Here is a 20,888-nt window from a genome sequence, read left to right on the forward strand (position 1 = left end):
TTCTTGGGTACAGGAACAATGGTGGCCATCTTGAAGCATGTGGGGACAGCAGACTGGGATACGGAGAGATTATGCTCTCCAAATGGACATCAGCTGTGAGGGCAGAGATGCCCATGCGTTGACTTTTGTTCGCTATACATGTCGGGGGAAGCTATTCATGAGGACATATTGTTCTGTCTTACGATTCCCGAGCATGAAACGGCATAGTGGATGTTCAGTGTGCTGCATGGCTTTATTGACGAAAAAACAGATTCCATATGGGGTCGAATGGTGGGCTTTTGCACAGATGAGGCTCTATGCCGGGACGGCAGGCAGGCCTCTGCACTCTAGTTATGAATGTGTCTCCAATTTCAAACCGAGGCTTAGTGGTTATCCAGGGGAAGTGTTGGAAACATTTTTCACATTGAGAGAGGAACTGTTGTCATTCACAAAGGATGTAAAAAATACAGACTTGGTTGACTTTCTGTATTGAAAAGAAAATAACAGAAAACAGCATCAGTGAGTGTCCCACACAAGTGGTGACTGCTCACATCCAACGCTTGGAAGAAAACTTTGGGACCTACTACCCAATCCGTTTGACTGTGATCCTGGCTCAGTTGACATGCCGGCAAGTGAAATCGAACAGCTGGTCGAGCTGTCATGTGACCGAATGCTGCAGACAACGCATTCACGGGTCACTACGGAGGAGTTTTGTTTCCTGACTCAAAGGGAATACCCTGCCGTCTCCCTCTGCGCATTAATGTCGCATTCAAAACAACAGGGAATTCTGAAATCTCTGACTTCCGACTTCAGCGCGATCAAGACAACTGTGAACTTTGAAAGAAACAAGCTCCGACTGGGAAAAATATTTTTCAACAGTCATCCAACTCCGAATTCCATCTCGGGAACTCTCTTTATAGAGCTCGGACTTTCCGACCTGAAGATCACTGACATCATGATTTGATCTCGTATTTTTTGAGTTCCCAGTTGTCTTGAAAACACCATAAAACTCATGGTAGGCTACCCTTCGCCAGCTCATATCTGTGTGAAACTGGATTCAGTGCTCTCGTCTGCATTAAAACCAAATATCGATCCAGGTTGGATGTGACAGCAGAAAGGAGGTGCACACTGTCAACCACGCCCCCTGATTTTGAGAAGCTCCGACGCAACATGCATCAAGCACACCCATCTCATTAGTGGTGGTGAGATAAGAGACATTATATCAGCCTTATCTGCAATCGACTGTCATACAGCCCCACATTAAAAGTATGCCATGGTGAGTTGAGAAGATAATCAAAAATACTGTTAAGATTTGTTTCAATTGACTGCAATAGCACCAAATAAACATTGGCTGTTAATTACATAATTATTTTCACATGGTTGGGGTCGTGGGCCAAAAAAGTTTGGGAACCCCTGCTCTATCATAATCTGTTCAAAGGTTATTGGAGTTTTTTTTTACCCTAGCAGGATGGCCAATATTAGGGTGACTAAATCAATGGAGGCCAGAGAACAAAAAGTGGTCAACAATCTGGAAAAGGGCAGCTAGGCTGGATGCTGTGAGAGAATTAAGGCAAACTGACAGGCTCACCGTTGAATTCGTCATCTTATCCAATCCGGAGGACATAAAACAATATAGGAGGTAAGACCGTTATTGATTTAGAGAAGTTAAATGTAGTATTTCAAAATTTTAGTATACGCTTTCCCTATACAGATATCTCTTAAAAACGAGCGTATCTCTGAAATGTCAGCGGCGCACTGAATGTACTGCAAGCTGTTTATTTTCAAAGCCTTTTGCATTTAATTCAGCTTGTGTCATTTTAATTTAGCTTTTTGCCACCAGTACCCGAGTGCCAAGTCTAGGATCAAAAGGCTCCTCAACAGCTTCCACCGCGAAGCCATAAGACTGCTGAACAATTCATTAAATCACCACCGGACAATTTACATTGACCCGCCTCCCTTTTGTACACTGCTGCGACTCGCTGTTTGTTTGTTACCTATGCATAGTCACTTCGCCCCCACCTACATGTCCAGATTACCTCAACTAGCCTGTACCCCCGCATAGTGACTCAGTACCGGTGCCCCCTGTATATAGCCTCGTTATTGTTATTCTTATTGTGTTACTTTTTATCATTACTTTTTATTTTAGTCTACTTGGTAAATATTTTCTTCTTCTTGAACTGCACTGTTGGTTAAGGGCTTGTAAGTAAGAATTTCACGGTAAAGTCTACACTTGTTGTAGTAAGCGCATGTGACAAATAAAGTTTGATTTGACCACACCACCATGTAAAATCGCAAAAAGTCGCTGCGAGAAGCAGCATCGCATTTTTATTTTATAACAATAGGAAATGCAATTTCAATACCAAAGTGTTTTCACCCACTAATTGTCTAAATTAAAGACAACCAGAAATGAGAGATAAGATCACTTCAGGCAGGAAAGCTATAAAGGTCATAGGTCAGGGCTATTCAACCCTTAACCTACGAGGTTTGGAGCCTGCTGGTTTTCTGTTCTACCTGATAATTAATTGCACCCACCTGGTGTCCCAGTTCTAAATCAGTCCCTGATTAGAGGGCAACAATGAAAAAACACAGTAGGACTGGCCTCAAGGTCCAGAGATGAGTTTGAGGGGCATAGGTTATAGTCTAATTCTGTGCATGACATATCTTTGGGGTGTCTGTGGGACTAACCGGGGTCTGCTGAGGAACTGTCGTTGCATATGTGCAGGTCTAGACGAGAGATGAAGGTGTGGTAGGAGGACTCTTTGACATCGTGTTGATCAAAGTACTGGTCCGGGGTACTGGGGACTCCACCACTGGGAGAGGGTGGAGGGTTTGTCCATAGAGCGTGTATACCAGGGGAAGGTGGTGCAGTCTAACATAGAGAGAACAATATCAACAATATGACTGCAATTAGTACACAGGCTATTAAAATATCTATACAAAATGTTTGAGTGAGTAGATAGACAGCAGTTCAGTAATATAGTTAGGCTTAAACTGCAGTACAATATAAGTGTGGGCTGCAGACTCTGTACTATTTCTAACACATAAGAGGAAGGCAGAAGGATGGTACCTGTAGGGACTTTGCAGCCATGCTCTTTCTCTGCTGGGCAGACTTCTCCATAGCCTCGCTCAGGGACTTGGCGTAGTGGATGACAGCTTTGAGCTGAGAGTCCGTCAGCACCCACAGCAGGTCATCCAGGATGAAGAGTAGCTTAGAGGCCAGCACGTTACAGTCCTTCAGCTGGGGTATGATTAAAGAGAGGAGAAACCTGGTCAGTCTACAAAGACAATCATTTTACTGCTTAGTCAATGACACAATGTTGTTTGTTTATTTACGTATGATACATCATGAGAACAGTTGTATTTGAGAAACTGTAACATGGGGAAATTGTTGGGGAAAAGTCACATCAAGAAAACCCCACCCCCATGGCCCAGTCTTACCCTGCGCTTCAAGGCAATGCGGATGCGTCCCTGGTTGGTGATGAGGCGTAGTGGGGTACTGTTCAGGTCCTGGTCCTCACTCTCTATGGCATCGGCCTCGATACGCAGACTCTGCCAGTTGATCTCCTTAAACGTCAACACCTGGGAGGTTGGACAGACAGACACAATATACATATTAGGGAACCAGTGTGTAGGAGGAGCCAGAAGTAAACTGGCCAAACAATCTTTGTCTTTACGAGACAAACAGCGAGACCATGTAAAAGAGGTAATCTCTGAGGTTTACGCATATGATTTCCTGATAACTTGATTACTAGATCTCATTTAGAGGGGCAAAAAAATCGAGACAAAAAAAACGCACTAAATAATTGGCCTAATGAAGTGATTTACTGCTGGCCTGAAAAATAGATACAGTGACTCTGTAACCTGGACATGTTGTACTAACTGTACCGTGTAACCTGGACATGCTGTACTAACTGTACCATGTAACCTGGACATGCTGTACTAACTGTACCATGTAACCTGGACATGTTGTACTAACTGTACTGTGTAAACTGGACATGTTGTACTAACTGTATCATGTAACCTGGACATGTTGTACTAACTGTACCGTGTAACCTGGACATGCTGTACTAACTGTACTGTGTAACCTGGACATGTTGTACTAACTGTACCGTGTAAACTGGACATGTTGTACTAACTGTATCGTGTAACCTGGACATGTTGTACTAACTGTACCGTGTAACCTGGACATGCTGTACTAACTGTACCGTGTAACCTGGACATGCTGTACTAACTGTACCGTGTAACCTGGACATGCTGTACTAACTGTACTGTGTAACCTGGACATGCTGTACTAACTGTATCATGTAACCTGGATTTGCTGTACTAACTGTACCATGTAACCTGGACATGCTGTACCATGTAACCTGGACATGCTGTACTAACTGTACCGTGTAACCTGGACATGCTGTACTAACTGTACCGTGTAACCTGGAAATGCTGTACTAACTGTACCGTGTAACCTGGACATGCTGTACTAACTGTACCGTGTAACCTGGACATGCTGTACTAACTGTACCGTGTAACCTGGACATGCTGTACTAACTGTACCGTGTAACCTGGACATGCTGTACTAACTGTACCGTGTAACCTGGACATGCTGTACTAACTGTACCGTGTAACCTGGACATGCTGTACTAACTGTACCGTGTAACCTGGACATGCTGTACTAACTGTACCGTGTAACCTGGACATGCTGTACTAACTGTACCGTGTAACCTGGACATGCTGTACTAACTGTACCGTGTAACCTGGACATGCTGTACTAACTGTACCGTGTAACCTGGACATGCTGTACTAACTGTACCGTGTAACCTGGACATGCTGTACTAACTGTACCGTGTAACCTGGACATGCTGTACTAACTGTACCGTGTAACCTGGACATGCTGTACTAACTGTACCGTGTAACCTGGACATGCTGTACTAACTGTACCGTGTAACCTGGACATGCTGTACTAACTGTACCGTGTAACCTGGACATGCTGTACTAACTGTACCGTGTAACCTGGACATGCTGTACTAACTGTACCGTGTAACCTGGACATGCTGTACTAACTGTACCGTGTAACCTGGACATGCTGTACTAACTGTACCGTGTAACCTGGACATGCTGTACTAACTGTACCGTGTAACCTGGACATGCTGTACTAACTGTACCGTGTAACCTGGACATGCTGTACTAACTGTACCGTGTAACCTGGACATGCTGTACTAACTGTACCGTGTAACCTGGACATGCTGTACTAACTGTACCGTGTAACCTGGACATGCTGTACTAACTGTACCGTGTAACCTGGACATGCTGTACTAACTGTACCGTGTAACCTGGACATGCTGTACTAACTGTACCGTGTAACCTGGACATGCTGTACTAACTGTACCGTGTAACCTGGACATGCTGTACTAACTGTACCGTGTAACCTGGACATGCTGTACTAACTGTACCGTGTAACCTGGACATGCTGTACTAACTGTACCGTGTAACCTGGACATGCTGTACTAACTGTACCGTGTAACCTGGACATGCTGTACTAACTGTACCGTGTAACCTGGACATGCTGTACTAACTGTACCGTGTAACCTGGACATGCTGTACTAACTGTACCGTGTAACCTGGACATGCTGTACTAACTGTACCGTGTAACCTGGACATGCTGTACTAACTGTACCGTGTAACCTGGACATGCTGTACTAACTGTACCGTGTAACCTGGACATGCTGTACTAACTGTACTGTGTAACCTGGACATGCTGTACTAACTGTACTGTGTAACATGGACATGCTGTACTAACTGTATCATGTAACCTGGATATGCTGTACTAACTGTATCATGTGACCTGGATTTGCTGTACTAACTGTACCATGTAACCTGGACATGCTGTACCATGTAACCTGGACATGCTGTACTAACTGTATCATGTAACCTGGACATGCTGTACTAACTGTACCATGTAACCTGGACATGCTGTACCGTGTAACCTGGACATGCTGTACTAACTGTATCATGTAACCTGGACATGCTGTACTAACTGTACCATGTAACCTGGAAATGTTGTACTAACTGTATCATGTAACCTGGACATGCTGTACTAACTGTACCATGTAACCTGGAAATGCTGTACTAACTGTACCGTGTAACCTGGACATGCTGTACTAACTGTACCGTGTAACCTGGACATGCTGTACTAACTGTACCGTGTAACCTGGACATGCTGTACTAACTGTACTGTGTAACCTGGACATGTTGTACTAACTGTACCATGTAACCTGGATATGCTGTACTAACTGTACTGTGTAACCTGGACATGCTGTACCATGTAACCTGGACATGTTATACTAACTGTATCATGTAACCTGGACATGCTGTACTAACTGTATCATGTAACCTGGACATGCTGTACTAACTGTATCATGTAACCTGGACATGCTGTACTAACTGTATCATGTAACCTGGACATGCTGTACTAACTGTATCATGTAACCTGGACATGCTGTACTAAGTGTACCATGTAATCTGGACATGCTGTACAATATATACTGTGGCTTGACAGGAAGGAAGGTGAACACAGGGGGGGGGGGGGGTATATACATAAATGCAATATAACCGTGTTAATTAAATCATATGAGCGTACCTCTCCTCTTTTTGGGTCTGTGATGCGGGTGTAGCGGAGGTCAGTCTTCTGCCATTTGGGGTTGAGACTGTTACCCTGGAGCTGCCAGAGCTCGAAGGAGGCGTGGAAGGCACGGGACTGCACCTTGATGGTGATAGAGTTGATGATGACTGACATACCCTCCACCACCTTCTCAGCAAAGCCATACTCACTGCAGAAAGACATAGGAATAGAACATTTGATGAGAATGTCGATTTTATCACATTATTACTAACAACATATGAACAATTGCAGATAACTATGTACCTATCCTTTCACTGGTAAAGAGCATGAACAGTAAAATCCCTCAAAAGGTTCCAAACAGAGAACAGATCAGGCGTACCTCTGGCCAGCAGTGATGGCAATAGGGGAGGGGCCATTTGGGGCACGGGGCTCCTCACATGTTCTCATCTCCACTTCTACTTTGTCCAGGAACTGCAAGGATACCATGGGTCAACATTGTAGGCTATAGCCTGAGGCCATACCCTGATAGCAGTATAACAACATGAAACCAATACAATCTGTTACAAGAGAAATAAAGGGAGAGGGACAGATGGAGAGCGAGAGAAAGAAAAAGAGAAAAGTCAACAAACTCATGGAGGAATAGAACAAAGGGCAGAATTCATACCAGGCAAATGGGGCTCGTCTTCAACTTTGTCCACTGTATCTAAGGGAGACAAAACAGCAGGGACCAGTCATGCACAAACACTTTCCTCAGCACTGTTCTACTGGAATGTTTATCATTCACTGTGCAAAAGAGAGCTTACACCAAGAAACAATGAGGCTTATGCTTTTAGACCTCTCCTTACAGACTAATATCTGACCTAGACTGGCTTCAAACTAGTAATACTGAAGATAAAAGGGACACCAGGGCCCTACAGAGGCAACCCACACAGAGCTCATCTCCTCGGATCTAGTCCACATCTCCCTAAACAGGCTGATCTATTCAGGGCTGTGGCCGGGGCTGTCGCTAGCTTCTGACCTTTTGTGTTCTTCCACGCTGTTTCTCACTCTGTTATCTTGAGATAGCAGTGGGTCTAGAGACACGTGCACTGATCTCAGTGTTATCAGACAACAGTGCTGCTTATCTCTGGACTGCTACCAGGGAGCATGGGTAGCTTATGTCTTCTGTGGCTTTCATTGATGGAGCTAAAGGCTACACGGTGAAACCACAATAACATGGTCAAACCGCTCACCATAGGTTTTGCCTGGCAGTGCTTTACTGCTTTCACGTTAATCTTCCTTTGGCCTGCAAATTATGACCTCAAAGATTGAATCCGCAGTAGGGGGATACAGTGCCACTGGCCGCCCCACCATCATTCTTATTGTTTTTTTTGCCGAGCCGAGGAGTGTCCGCAGCATGGTAAAAATATTTTGAGTACATATTGTGCTCTTCTATCACGCATGCAATGATATCTGTGTCTCCACCTGTCGACAAAGCCTTTGTGGACCTGTAGCATCGGTTCACAACAGCACCCATCCTCATCCATCAGGAGCCCTCGCGTCAATTTGCGGTGGAAGTTGATGCTTCAGATGTTGGAGTGGGGGCTATCCTGTCCCAGCGATCTGCCCAGGACCAGAAGCTTCATCCCTGTGCCTTCCTGTCCCATCGTCTCAATCCTGCTGAAAGAAACTACAATGTTGGCAACCGAGAACTCCAGGAGATGAAGACGGTGTTGGAAGAGTGGAGGCACTGGCTGGAAGGAGCAGAACTGCCATTCCTGATCTAGACCAACCATAACCTGTAAAATCTCCGTACAGCCAAGCGCCTCAACTCGAGGCAGGCCCGGTGGGCCCTCCTGTTCACCAGATTTAACTTCACCATCTCCTACCGCCCAGCGTCTAAGAATGTGAAGCCTGACGCCCTCCCGTCTATACAGTTCCTCTGCCACACCCTTGACCTCTGAAACCATTCTCCCTACCTCATGCCTTGCTGCCACTGTGGATTGGGTTATTGAGAACCTAGTCCATGAGGCACAACGCTCCCAGCCTGGACCGGAAGGGGGGAGCCGGCTGACCGGCTGTTTGTCCCTAATCCAGTCCAGTCCCGGGTCCTGGAATGGGCTCATTCCTCCAGGCTGACCTGTCATACACTAGCCTGCCTTCAACAACATTTCTGGTGGCCCACAATGGTCCCTGACGTCTCTGCCTTTGTCACCGCATGCACAGCGTATGCTCAAAACAAGACTCCATGGCAAGCTCCTTCAGGCCTCCTGCAGCCACTACCGGTTCCTCATCGTCCCTGGTCTCATATCTCTGGACTTTGTCACTGGGCTACCTCCGTCTGATGGCAACACTGTCATTCTGACGGTAGTCGACCAGTTCTCCAAGACTGCCCATTCCATCCCTCTCCCCAAACTACCTTCTGCCAAGGAGGCGGCCCAGCTTATGGTGCAGCATGTCTTCCGGATCCATGGACTCCCGGTAGACATGGTCTCCGATCAGGGTTCTCGTTTGAGTTCTGGAAGACTTTCTGCACCCTTATTGGGTCGTCGGCCAGCCTGTCATCCGGATTCCATCCCCGAACTAACGGTCAGTTGGAGGGAGCCAACCAAGAGCCAGGGCGGCTATTCTCAAGACCAACTCCAGGTATCGTCAACAAGCTGACCGTCGCTGGATCCCAGCTCCCCGCTACCGCATTGGGAGGATGGCATGGCTGTCCACACGGGACCTGCCCCTTCGGGTAGAGTTCTGCAAACTGTGCCCCCATTTTATTGGTCCCTTTCCCATCATCTGAGTTCCACTGCTGTCCATCTCTTGCTACCCTGTACCCTCCATATTCACCCTACGTTCCCTGTGTCTAGAATTAAATCCGTGTCTCAGTTCTTTTGTCTTCTCACCCTGTATGCCGGGGGGGGGGGACAGATGTCTCCTGGGTGACCACGGAGCAGGGGTTTCCAGTACCTGGTTGACTGGGAGGGTTTTGCCCCGGTGGAGAGATGCTGGGCTCCTGCTAGAGACATCCTGGATCCAGCCCTCATCGCCAACTTTCACCGCCGACACCCTGGACAACCAGGTAGGACGCCAGGTGGCGTCCCTGGGGGGATTGTCACACCCTGATCTGTTTCACCTGTCCTCGTTATTGTCTGCACCCCCTCCAGTTGTCGCTTGTTTTCCCCAGTGCATTTATCCCTGTGTTTCCTGTCTCTCTGTGCCAGTTTGTCTTGTATGTCCAAGCTTACCAGCGTTTTTTCCTGCTTTGCCTTTTCTCCTTTCTGTGTGTTTACTATGCTATAATTAAGTATATGATTTGATAGCAGTCTGATTGAGCGGTGGAAGGCAGCAGGGTCATAAGCATTCATTCAAACAGCAGCTCTTAGCAATGCTGGGATGCACAGTGCTGTTAATGACTTCAAGCCTATCAACTCCCAAGATTAGGCTGGCAATGCTAAAGTGCCTATTAGAACATCCAATAGTCAAAGGTATATGAAATACAAATGGTATAGAGAGAAATAGTCATATAATAACTACAACCTAAAACTTCTTACCTGGGAATATTGAAGACTCATGTTAAAAGGAACCACCAGCTTTTATGTTCTGAGCAAGGAACTTAAACTCTAGCTTTTTTTGCATGGCACATATTGCACTTTTACTTTCTTCTCCAACACTGTTTTTGCACTATTTATTTGAGACTAAATAGATTTTATTTATGTATTATATTAAGTTAAAATAAAAGTGTTTATTGTTCATTCAGTATTGTTGTTGTCATTTATTACACACACACACACACACACACACACACACACACACACACACACACACACACACACACACACACACACACACACACACATATATATATATATGTATATATATGTATATATATATGTATGTATATATATATATTTATATAAATAAAAATTGGTCGATTTAATCGGTATCAGCTTTTTTTTGATCCTCCAATAATCGGTATCGGCATTGAAAAATCATAATTTTGACCTCTAGTGTGGAGGCCTGGAGATTCTGGAGATGGAGATTGGCCTGGAGATTCTAAACATGTTTATTAATGGTCAATTACAGTGAGACTGGCAGTATTTTTGCATGACAATAACCGGCTGACAAAATGTCATGACCGCCACAGCCCTAGGGAAAGACTGATATGGATTTGACATGGATTTGACATGGTTTATTATCAGAAGAACACAGTTGTCTCACCCTGATTGCAGCCTTGTTGCAGTAGACCCGGGTGACAGCCAACCAGGTGGGAAGGTCCAGCATGTTCTGCAGCACCTCCTCATCCAGCTCCAGGTTGGACAGCTGACCCTCGCCCTTCAGCGTGCTGAGGTTGATCTTGTCTGGGGACAGGTTCTTGGTGAACCTTCATACAAAGGAATGGGAGAGAGGTTAGTTAAGGAAACCACTGAGATGTGTGTTGTGTGTGTGTGCTGCGTGTGTGACGTAAACCAGACATATTGCTGCGTTCACCAATTTCTACATATGTTTGTGTGGTTTACAAGGTTTAGGAAGCTATGTGAGACACTGTGGTTGAAATGAGAAGCTAGTCTGACCAAGGTCGGCTTTTGGCAGTGAGATGTAATTGTGAGGTTCATGCTGTAGATCTAATTGAATCCCAGGCTGTAGTAACAGTCAGTGTCTTGGCCAGAGTCCCAGCCAGAGTCCCATAGCTCTCCATCTGGCTTCATTGACTTTACGCTCCACTACAGATTAAAATTAACTGCTGAGCCATTTGCCAGAGCAAAACCACACAGTGAAACGGCGGTGGTGAGGAGTAGGCTAGCTGTAACGTTTTCTGAAACAATGATTACCGGCATGTGGCAACAAACAGACCAGTTAAGTGTTCCAATCTACCACACTCACCATGACTGACAATTATGACCTTTTATTGTACACTCATTAAAACTAAAACCTGACATTTCAGACCCCAACACAAAGGCTGGTGTTGCTTGGGTTTTGGCTGGTGGTAACAGAGATAAATGCCAATACACGAGAGGTCTGACTCACCAATCCACTGCCTGGTTAACATATTGTAATGCTACTGAGACAAGTGAAACACTGGTTCAAGATGATGTCAGGGGCTCGTCCAGTAGCCTAATAAGCCAAGTGCAGCCTTTGATATATAGCAAGTTCCAACAGGAACATGCCGGTTATCAGTCGTCAGCTGTAGGGCAATTCCACGGAAATGGTATTATGCTTTGACAGATTTCTCACTTTAAAATGTATGCCAAGCGAAAACCATTAATTTCAAAGTTTAACAAACCATACAATTAACACATTTACTGGAAGAACTGTGCAGATGCAAAGTTTGGTAACAGAATTGAAGTAAAATCTCCCTCAGGTTTTTTATGCGACCGCGTTTTCCAGAAACGGTTACATATCTGCTCTGAATTCTGATCCAAAGATGTCTGCAGAAAGAATGGGGTGTCAGACATGACATGGCACCTTGAGTGTCACAGTAGTACAGTAGTGGGTGAAGTGGATTTACAGCCATGAACGGAATTACATTACCATGAGATTCTCATCACAAAATTGTCCAAGTTCAACTTTTCCCCCGATGCCTTGAGATGGATGAAATCAAACCTTGAAGGCAGAACTCAGTGTGTCAGAGTAAGCTATGAGCTGTCGCCCACTCTTAGCTATGATGTGGGCATTCCCCAAGGGTCAATACTGGGGCCCCTCCTGTTCAGCCTGTACATTAATGATCTGCCTTCTGTCTGTACTAGGTCTGAAGTTCAAATGTATGCAGATGATACAGTGATATATGTGCATGCAAAGAGCAAACCACAAGCTGCACAAGAACTCACTACTGTAATGGTCCAGGTTACAAAGTGGCTCAGTGACTCGTGTTTGCATCTCAATGTGAAAAAAACTGTTTGCATGTTCTTCACAAAGAGGGCAACAGATGCTACTAAGCCAGATTTCTGTGTCAGAGGAGAAGCTCCAGGTGGTATCTGATTTTAAGTACCGTGGCATCATACTTGATTCCAACCTCTCTTTTAAAAAGCATGTGAAAAATGTCATTCAGATAAATCAAATCAAATTTTATTTGTCACATACACATGGTTAGCAGATGTTAATGCGAGTGTAACGAAATGCTTGTGCTTCTAGTTCCGACAATGCAGTAATAACCAACAAGTAATCTAACTAACAATTCCTAAACTACTGTCTTATACACAGTGTAAGGGGATAAAGAATATGTACATAAGGATATATGAATGAGTGATGGTACAGAGCAGCATAGGCAAGATACAGTAGATGGTATCGAGTACAGTATATACATATGAGATGAGTATGTAAACAAAGTGGCATAGTTAAAGTGGCTAGTGATACATGTCTTACATAAGAGATAACCAAATTCAACCTAGCTAATTTCCGATTTATACGAAATTGTTTGACTACAGAGGTAGCAAAACTGTACTTCAAATCTATGATACTCCCCCACTTAACATACTGCTTGACTAGTTGGGCCCAAGCTATCTGTACAACATTAAAACCTACTCAGTCTGTCTACAAACAGGCTCTCAAAGTGCTTGATAGGAAGCCCAATAGCCATCATCACTGTTACATCCTCAGAAAGCATGAGCTCCTGAGTTGGAAAAATCTTGTGCAATACACCGACGCATGTCTTGTATTCAAGATCCTAAATAGCCTGCCCCCCCCCCCCACCCACCCACCCACCCACACTCAGTATTTTTGTTAAACAGAAAACCCAAACATATGGCAGCAGATCCACAAGGTCTGCCATGAGAGGTGACTGTATAGATCCCTTAAGGATAAGCACCTTTAGTAAATCTGCTTTCCCTGTGAGAGCTTCCCATGTCTGGAATACACTGCCATCAGACACACACAACTGCACCACCTATCACACTTTCACAAGATATATGAATACATGGCTAAAGGTCAATCAGATTTGTGATCATAATCCCTAGCTGTGTATTGCCGCTTTCCATGTTGTCTGTTGTCTGTAGCTTGTGAGCTATGGACAGATACTCCAATCTCTGCTGTGGAGCTTTGCAGCTCCTTCAGGGTTATCTTTGGGCTCTTTGTTGCCTCTCTGATTAATGCCCTCCTTGCCTGGTCCGTACGTTTTGGTGGGCGGTGGCCCTCTCTTGGCAGGTTTGTTGTGGTGCCATATTCTTTCCATTTTTCAATAATGGATATAATGGTGCTCTGTGGGATGTTCAAAGTTTCTGATATTCTTTTATAACCCAACCCTGATCTGTACTTCTCCACAACTTTGTCCCTGACCTGTTTGGAGAGTTCCTTGGTCTTCATGGTGCCGCTTGCTTGGTGGTGCCCCTTGCTTAGTGGTGTTGCAGACTCTGGGGCCTTTCAGAACATAATATACACTGAGATCATGTGGCAGATGATGTGACACTTAAAGTCCACCTGTGTGCAATCTATTTAATTAATTATGTGACTTTGAAGGTAATTGGTTGCACCAGATCTTATTTAGGAGCTTCATAGCAAAGGGGGTGAATACATATACACACACCACTTTTCCGTGTTTGATTTTTTTAGAATAATGTTTTTTAACTGGGTTTTTTTCCACGTTTTTTTTTTCATTTCAGGCTTTACGGCAAAGCATACCATTCGATTATCTGAGGACAGCGCCCTGCTTACAAAAGCATACAAACATTTAAGCCAAGTAGAGGAGTCACGAAAGTCAGAAATAGCGATAAAATTAATCACTTACCTTTGATCTTCATCTGGTTGCAGTCACAAGAGTCCCTGTTACACAATAAATGTTTGTTTAGTTTGATAAAGTCCCTCTTTGTTTTGTTGGCGCGTTTTGTTCAGTAATCCATGGCTCAAAGGCGGTCACAACATGCAGACGACTACATCCTAATAGTACCGGTAAAGTTCGTTGAAACATGTCAAACAATGTTTATAATTAATCTTCAGGTTGTCTATTGTCTAAATAATCTATAATATTTCAACCGGACAATAACGTATTCAATAGAAAGGAAAAATAATGAAGAGCGCGCAATCGGTCACGCGCGCAAACCAGCTCTGCTTCATTCTACAGTCCACTTACAAAATGGTCTCAATTCTTCTTCATTTTTCAGAAAACAAGCCTGAAACAATGTCTAAAGACTGCTGACATCTAGTGGAAGCCATAGGAACTGCAATCTGGGTCCTAGCCCATTACATACTGTATAGGCATTCAATATAAAAGTACCCACATCAAAAATATCCCACTTCCTGGATGGATTTTCCTCAGGTTTTCGCGTACCATATCAGTTATGTTATACTCAGACATTATTTTAACAGTTTTGGAAACTTTAGTGTTTTCTATCCAAATCTACCAATTATATGCATATCCTAGCTTCTGGGCCCGAGTAACAGGCAGTTTACTTTGGACACCTCAGTCATCCTAACTTCCGAATACTGCCCCCTATCCCAAAAAAGTTAAATTAAATCCAAATGAAAATCCATTTAAATTACAGGTTGTAATGCAACGAAATAGGACAAATGCCAAGGGGGATGAATACTTTTGGAAGTTACTGTAGTTGGGTGAGGCTTACTGCTCAAGGAATCAGTAGGCTATTAAAACACTCAAACAGTCATAAAGCCAGGCACATTTAACAGTTAGGCTTTTGATTATAGACCTAATTAAGTTGAGGTTTCCTCTCTGCTCACTTTTCTTAGACAATAAGAAAAGGGCTGTTTTTCTCGTCTCCTCATTCTGCAGCTGCCTCATTGTTCTCAACACCAATATGCTGGTTAACTTCTATACACAAAGCAACGTTGTCTAGGAAAAGGCGCCAATTCAATAGCGCACTGAGGTGTTTCAGAACCGCGGACAGTGACCACTATCCAACACGGGAGAAAGCGCATTAGTTATAAAATATTATTTTTATTAGTGTTGCACCATTGTTCTTACATAATATAACCATATAGAATTTTAGTAGCACGTCTTAGAGTGATCCGTGCCATCCGGCAGGGCCTCACAATGGATTAGTCCACTCAGACAGGAGCTAATCAGACAGTTTACTTGTACACCATGATATATATTTTTTATATTGCTCGACTAAAACAAATCTTGGTCAACCAACAGCCTATCAACCAAACAATTGATCAGTCGACTAAATTGGGTCGTCAGCCCTATCAAACATTTGGATATGTTATGTCAAATACTAATTAATCATTATGTGATCTTACAAGACTTTGATTCAGCTTTGATCTAAACTTTACTAAACAAGCAACATTGTGAGAAGTGGCGGAGCGAGGCTCCTGCAGTCCGCGCAAAGAATTTGCAATTGAAGCACACCTAGCTTACTCTTTTGCCTGCGCAAAAATTGGTGATGCAGAAATGAGAGACCACAAAATCTGCAAATATTTGGCCAGGGAAATTTCTGATTGGTCTCAGTCAATGTAAAACAGTTAGGAAGGGAGACTCTTAAAGCGGGATTTCATTTAGTGAAGTAGCAGAACATTTGTTGAATGAGCATCTTAATGAGCATCGTGAGCCTCAAAAGTTTGATGAAATTACATATCTTTCAGTCTACTGTTATCGATACTGAACCAAAATATAAAATGCAACCATTTTTAAGATTTACTGAGTTAAAGTTCATATAAAGGAAATCTCATTTTTGTAAGTAATTAGGCCTAACTGTCCTCTCCAAGTTTGGCTGAAATGAAGCCCGAAACGGTATGAGAAATATGATTGGTTGGCGATAGGCCAATGACATTACTTTTTGTCTTGCGCTGCGCAGAATATCAGATCTCAACAACAACTGGAGAACTGGGCTTCACCAGCAGGCTTAGTCTATCACATCCTTATGATATATGTATTTTCATAAACGCAACGTGACTGCAAGGGGCAGGTCGGAATGTATGACTGAAATTCGGGACAAATGAACCATTTAATCTCAGAGTGGTGTCTGAATTTGTTGATAGAATGCGGGACGCAGAGCCAAAATGCAGGACTGTCCTACACAATCCGGGACTTGTGGTCACCCTAATCGGATCTGGATCACCTCGGATCCAAATTGAATAATTTTTTTTTTAAATGTAATGCCCGGATTTTGTTGGAGACAGGTTACGGGTAAGAATTTAATGAATCCTATTCAGTATGGATCTCAATTTTGTGATACGAGAAAAACGCCCCCAGGGACCTCACAATACAATATTATCATGATACTAAGGTGCCGATACAATATGCAATGCGATTCTCACAATTCTGTATGTATTGTGATTCGATACTGCATTTTTATTCCGATTTGATGTTCCAAACATATTGTTGTCTGCAGCAGAGAGACAAGAGAACATTAGAAAACAAGTTTTGATCATTCAGATAAATAAAAGTACTGAAAATGTTGGGTCAGTTTAAAAATTAGATGGAGAACAAGGTATAGGATGAGTTTTGGCACAGGTACAGCCAACTAGCGCTAGCTACAAACCAATCAAATATTGATATATCATCCCAAAATCATATTGCAATATGTCACTATCGATGTTTTTCTCCATCACAAGGCAATGTTTGAGCTTTTTCGGCAGATGTTGCCTAAGACCCCATTTCCATCTGTTTGACCAGAAATCAAAGCCTTTGCTTATTCCACATTTTTAAGGTGGGAAATGGTAGAAAATGTGTATATGCCTTAAATGTCTCAAAAGTATAGGCTCTTAGCTTAAATTTGACACCCATATTAACATGTTCCTATGAACTTTACATATTGATGCTCATGGGTCCTTTTTAGACGGAAATGCCCTATAAATAACAGTGATATCCTCTGTCAGCCTACGTTAACGATTGCTAAGTGAAGGTGAACAGGTGAAACACTCCACCACCTCAACCATTCCTCCTAATCTATATCCCAAACACAATACTGGTGTGTCATTGACTCTAGAAGAAGTGGTCACCAACCGTTAGATCCCAATCGACTGGTCGATCTTTAAGGCATTCCTAGTCGATCACCAAACATTTCTGTAGAAAAGCCAACGGTAACAGCTGTGATAAAGGCTTGTGCTCCTTTTTTGTGGCAGGGGTTGCGCTGTTGGCGGTAGGTGCACTTGATTCAGAAGGCCTGCGCAGTGGGTAAGCAAAGTGTTCCCATTTTAAACCATTTCATTTGTTAAAAAAAACTAACTCCGCGGACCGGGAGATAATTGGCTAAATCGAGTGCGCCTACGGCGCTGGCCAATCAGATAGTCCAAATCACCTACGGAACTTCCACGACCCCGGGCCACAGCAGTTTAATACTAGCCTACGTAAGATTTAATAATTTTTTAAACCATGACCACAGAGAGAGTGCCCAAGAATACAGCAAAGAGATGCTGTTTTTATGAGTGCGCTCATGTTGAGTTGTTTTATTCAGCACTATCAGTGTTTAAATTCAACACTATTATAAAATCCCTATTTCCACTCGCGCTGGAGCTACAATGAATGAGTAGCTAAGTGTATCGATAGCCATGTGTTTTTATTATTATGTTTATTTTAACTTTGAGGAATATTTCACTTTCTCTGGTCATAGGAACAACAGGAATTTATGCATGATGCAGATGCGGTGCGACTTGAGTTTTGCCATCAGGTGGACTGTGTCCCCTCTCTCTGGTCCGTCTCACTGGAGGAAAGGAAGGACAGAACAGGGACCATGAGTGGCAGATCCTCTGCTGCTCTCTCTCTCCCTCCCTCCGCTGAGACTAATGTTGTGTTCAAAACCACTGGGAACTCGGAGATCTCTGACTTCAGTGTGTTCAAGACAACTGGGGAACTCTGAAAATACTAGATCCGACTGGGAAAAATCGTTTTTAATGGTCATCCATCTCGGAATTCCAAGTCGGCATCTTTCTAGAGCTCCGACATGCCGATCTGAAGATCACTGACGTCATGATTTGACCTTGTTTTTTTCTGTGTTCTCAGTTGTCTTGAAAGCACCATGACCATCAGATGCAGGTACCAGCAGTCCAGTAAAATAAAAAAGCGAATTATTGCAATTTATGCTCATCTGTGCCTCGCAAGTGCTACACCAACTGATATATTTTGTAATCAAAGCTTGAGTTTTGAAATATAATAAATATGGTCCGAGAAGAACAATATTGGCACGCCAGGCATATAGTCAATAAACTGTGATAATGCATTAGGCCTACTGCACAAACCCATTCTTATAGAACTATTTGTATTAGGTTAAAAGGACTACTTTCATTCCACAAGACCACTTTAGCAACGCATAATGAAATGTCTGTCTGAAAATAGACTGTTACCCTACACGTCTCCCCTTTGACCACCTCCTCCCTCCGCTGACCTCAATCAAGCCATGAACTTTCTCAAACTTCAGCTACACATGTTGATTAATGATTTTGTTTTTAAATATCTTGCTTTTTGTTGTTGCTTCACAGCGCTTTGAGATTTCTTTATCTAATGAATAGCACTTTAAAAGTTTAATTATTATATTAGAGCTACTGGGTATGCATGATTTTGTTCCATCCTTTATAGCAGGGCTGGACAAAAGCCTGCACACTCAGTAGCTTTGATGTACACTAACCCAGATCAATAATGAGAAGAGGGGAAAAAAGGTATTCAAAACACAGCCTCCAACACGTCCTAGCTGGGGATCCAACCCTTTTAACAATGCCGTGCATTTTAATGTATTCCGGTGAAAAGAATAAATAGGCTGTAGTCGAACACCATACAAACCATCAGGGTATTCATTAAAACTAGGCCACAACAATGTTTTGGGGATTAGCATTGTTTTGAGGCTTATTCAACACATAATGGCCTGGCTATAAATGAAAGGGAGAACAAAATGTATCCTGGAAAAGTGATATTTGTCTTTGATTAAAAAAACATTTCAAGCCATCTACCAGTCAATATGAAATATGCTGCGTAAAACCAGGTTTTAGTTCCAAAGTGAGCTGTCATCATAGCAAAGTGAGCTTCCCTTGTCCATCAACCAGGATCAAGGCACATCATGGACAGTGATCACTCACAGATGTGCTCATAGCCTGCAGAGATCCTATGCTAACTCAAATTTTAATGGCTGAGTACACAGCTTAGCAGCTGACCGCACCAATCTCTGGGGAGCTCTGCGGTTGCGGACAATGCAAATGCCATACCAGGCGATGATACATCCAGACAGAATGCTCTCAATGGTTGATTTGTAGAAGTTTGTGAGGGTCTTAGGGGCCAAGTTAAATTTCTTCAGCCTCCTGAGGTTGAAGAGGCACTGTTGTGCCTTCTTCACCACACTGTAGGTGTGATGGGATAATTTCAGGTCCTCAGTGAAGTCCACGCAAAGGAATTTGAAGCTGTTTACCCTCTCCACTGCGGCCCGTCGATGTGGATTGGGGCGTGCTCTCTCTGATGTCTCCTGTAGTCCACAATCAGTTCCTTCCTTTTGTTGACATTGAAGGAGAGGTTATTTTCCTGGCACCACTCTGCCAGGGCTCTCACCTCCTCCTTGTAAGCCGTCTCATCGGTGTTGGTAATCAGGCCAACAATGTCGTCAGCAAAGTTGATGATTGAGTTGGAGATGTGCATGACTACGCCGTCATGGGTGAACAGGAAGTACAGGAGGGGGCTGAGCATGCACCCCTGTGGGGCCACCGTGTTGAGGATCAGCATGGCAGAGGTGTTGTTGCCTACCTTCACCACCTGAGGTCAGCCCGTCAGGAAGTCCAGGACCCAGTTTCACATGGAGGGTTTCAGACCCAGGACCATGAGCTTAGTGATGAGCTTGGCGGGGCACTATGGTGTTGAAGGCTGAGCTGTAGTCGATGAACAGCATTCTTAGATAGGTGTGTCCAGGTGGGTTAGGGCAGTATGCAGTGCAATGGCTATTGCGTCATCCATTAATCTGTTTGGGTGGTATGCAAATTGTTGTGGATCTAGGGTGTCAGGTAAGATGGAGGAGATATTTTCCTTAACTAGCCTCTCAAATCCCTTCATAACACACGTCGACTTCAGGGCATTCTCTCAAAGAGGGAAGCCAACCAGCCACACACTGCTGAGCACCCCATTAACGCTTGCTGTGGAAGAGCAGCTCCTGTTTAGTACTACAGTGTGTGGGAGTCCACCATGAAGTCCACACAAAGGTTAAGGGGGTTAAGAGGGTTAAGCTTTGAACACAACTCAAGTGTTTCACTTGATGCTTGTTGCTCACAGGCCCCATGTAAAATCTCCCTCTTCTCAAAATAGAAATACTCCAGAGCAACTCATGAGGAGCTGGAAAGGATGCTGTTGAGCTGTTTTCAGTACAGTGCTAGTCAGTGTTTTCAATAGTCTCATGTCCAATGGGGTTGAAGACAAGAAATATTGCTGAGGAATGTGGAGTGGTCAAAAAAGCAACATTTTGATATA

The 20,888-nt window shown here is 43.7% G+C and overlaps 1 protein-coding gene across 1 annotated transcript in view; it reads right to left on the bottom strand.

Moving 5' to 3' along the window:
* LOC135528208 (bridge-like lipid transfer protein family member 3A) overlaps positions 1-20,888 on the bottom strand; it is a 42,983-nt gene that overhangs the window by 13,973 nt on the left and 8,122 nt on the right. The window contains exons 2-8 of the mRNA XM_064957131.1: positions 10,784-10,946; positions 7,257-7,295; positions 6,972-7,063; positions 6,611-6,800; positions 3,418-3,558; positions 3,047-3,217; positions 2,665-2,848 (exon numbers count right to left, since the gene is read on the bottom strand). Of these exons, the coding sequence (XP_064813203.1) occupies positions 2,665-2,848; positions 3,047-3,217; positions 3,418-3,558; positions 6,611-6,800; positions 6,972-7,063; positions 7,257-7,295; positions 10,784-10,946 (980 nt within the window). The remainder of the gene's footprint in view (positions 1-2,664; positions 2,849-3,046; positions 3,218-3,417; positions 3,559-6,610; positions 6,801-6,971; positions 7,064-7,256; positions 7,296-10,783; positions 10,947-20,888) is intronic.

Source organism: Oncorhynchus masou, chromosome 33 (assembly GCF_036934945.1).
Source record: "Oncorhynchus masou masou isolate Uvic2021 chromosome 33, UVic_Omas_1.1, whole genome shotgun sequence".
In the NCBI taxonomy this organism is placed as follows: Eukaryota; Metazoa; Chordata; class Actinopteri; order Salmoniformes; family Salmonidae; genus Oncorhynchus; species Oncorhynchus masou.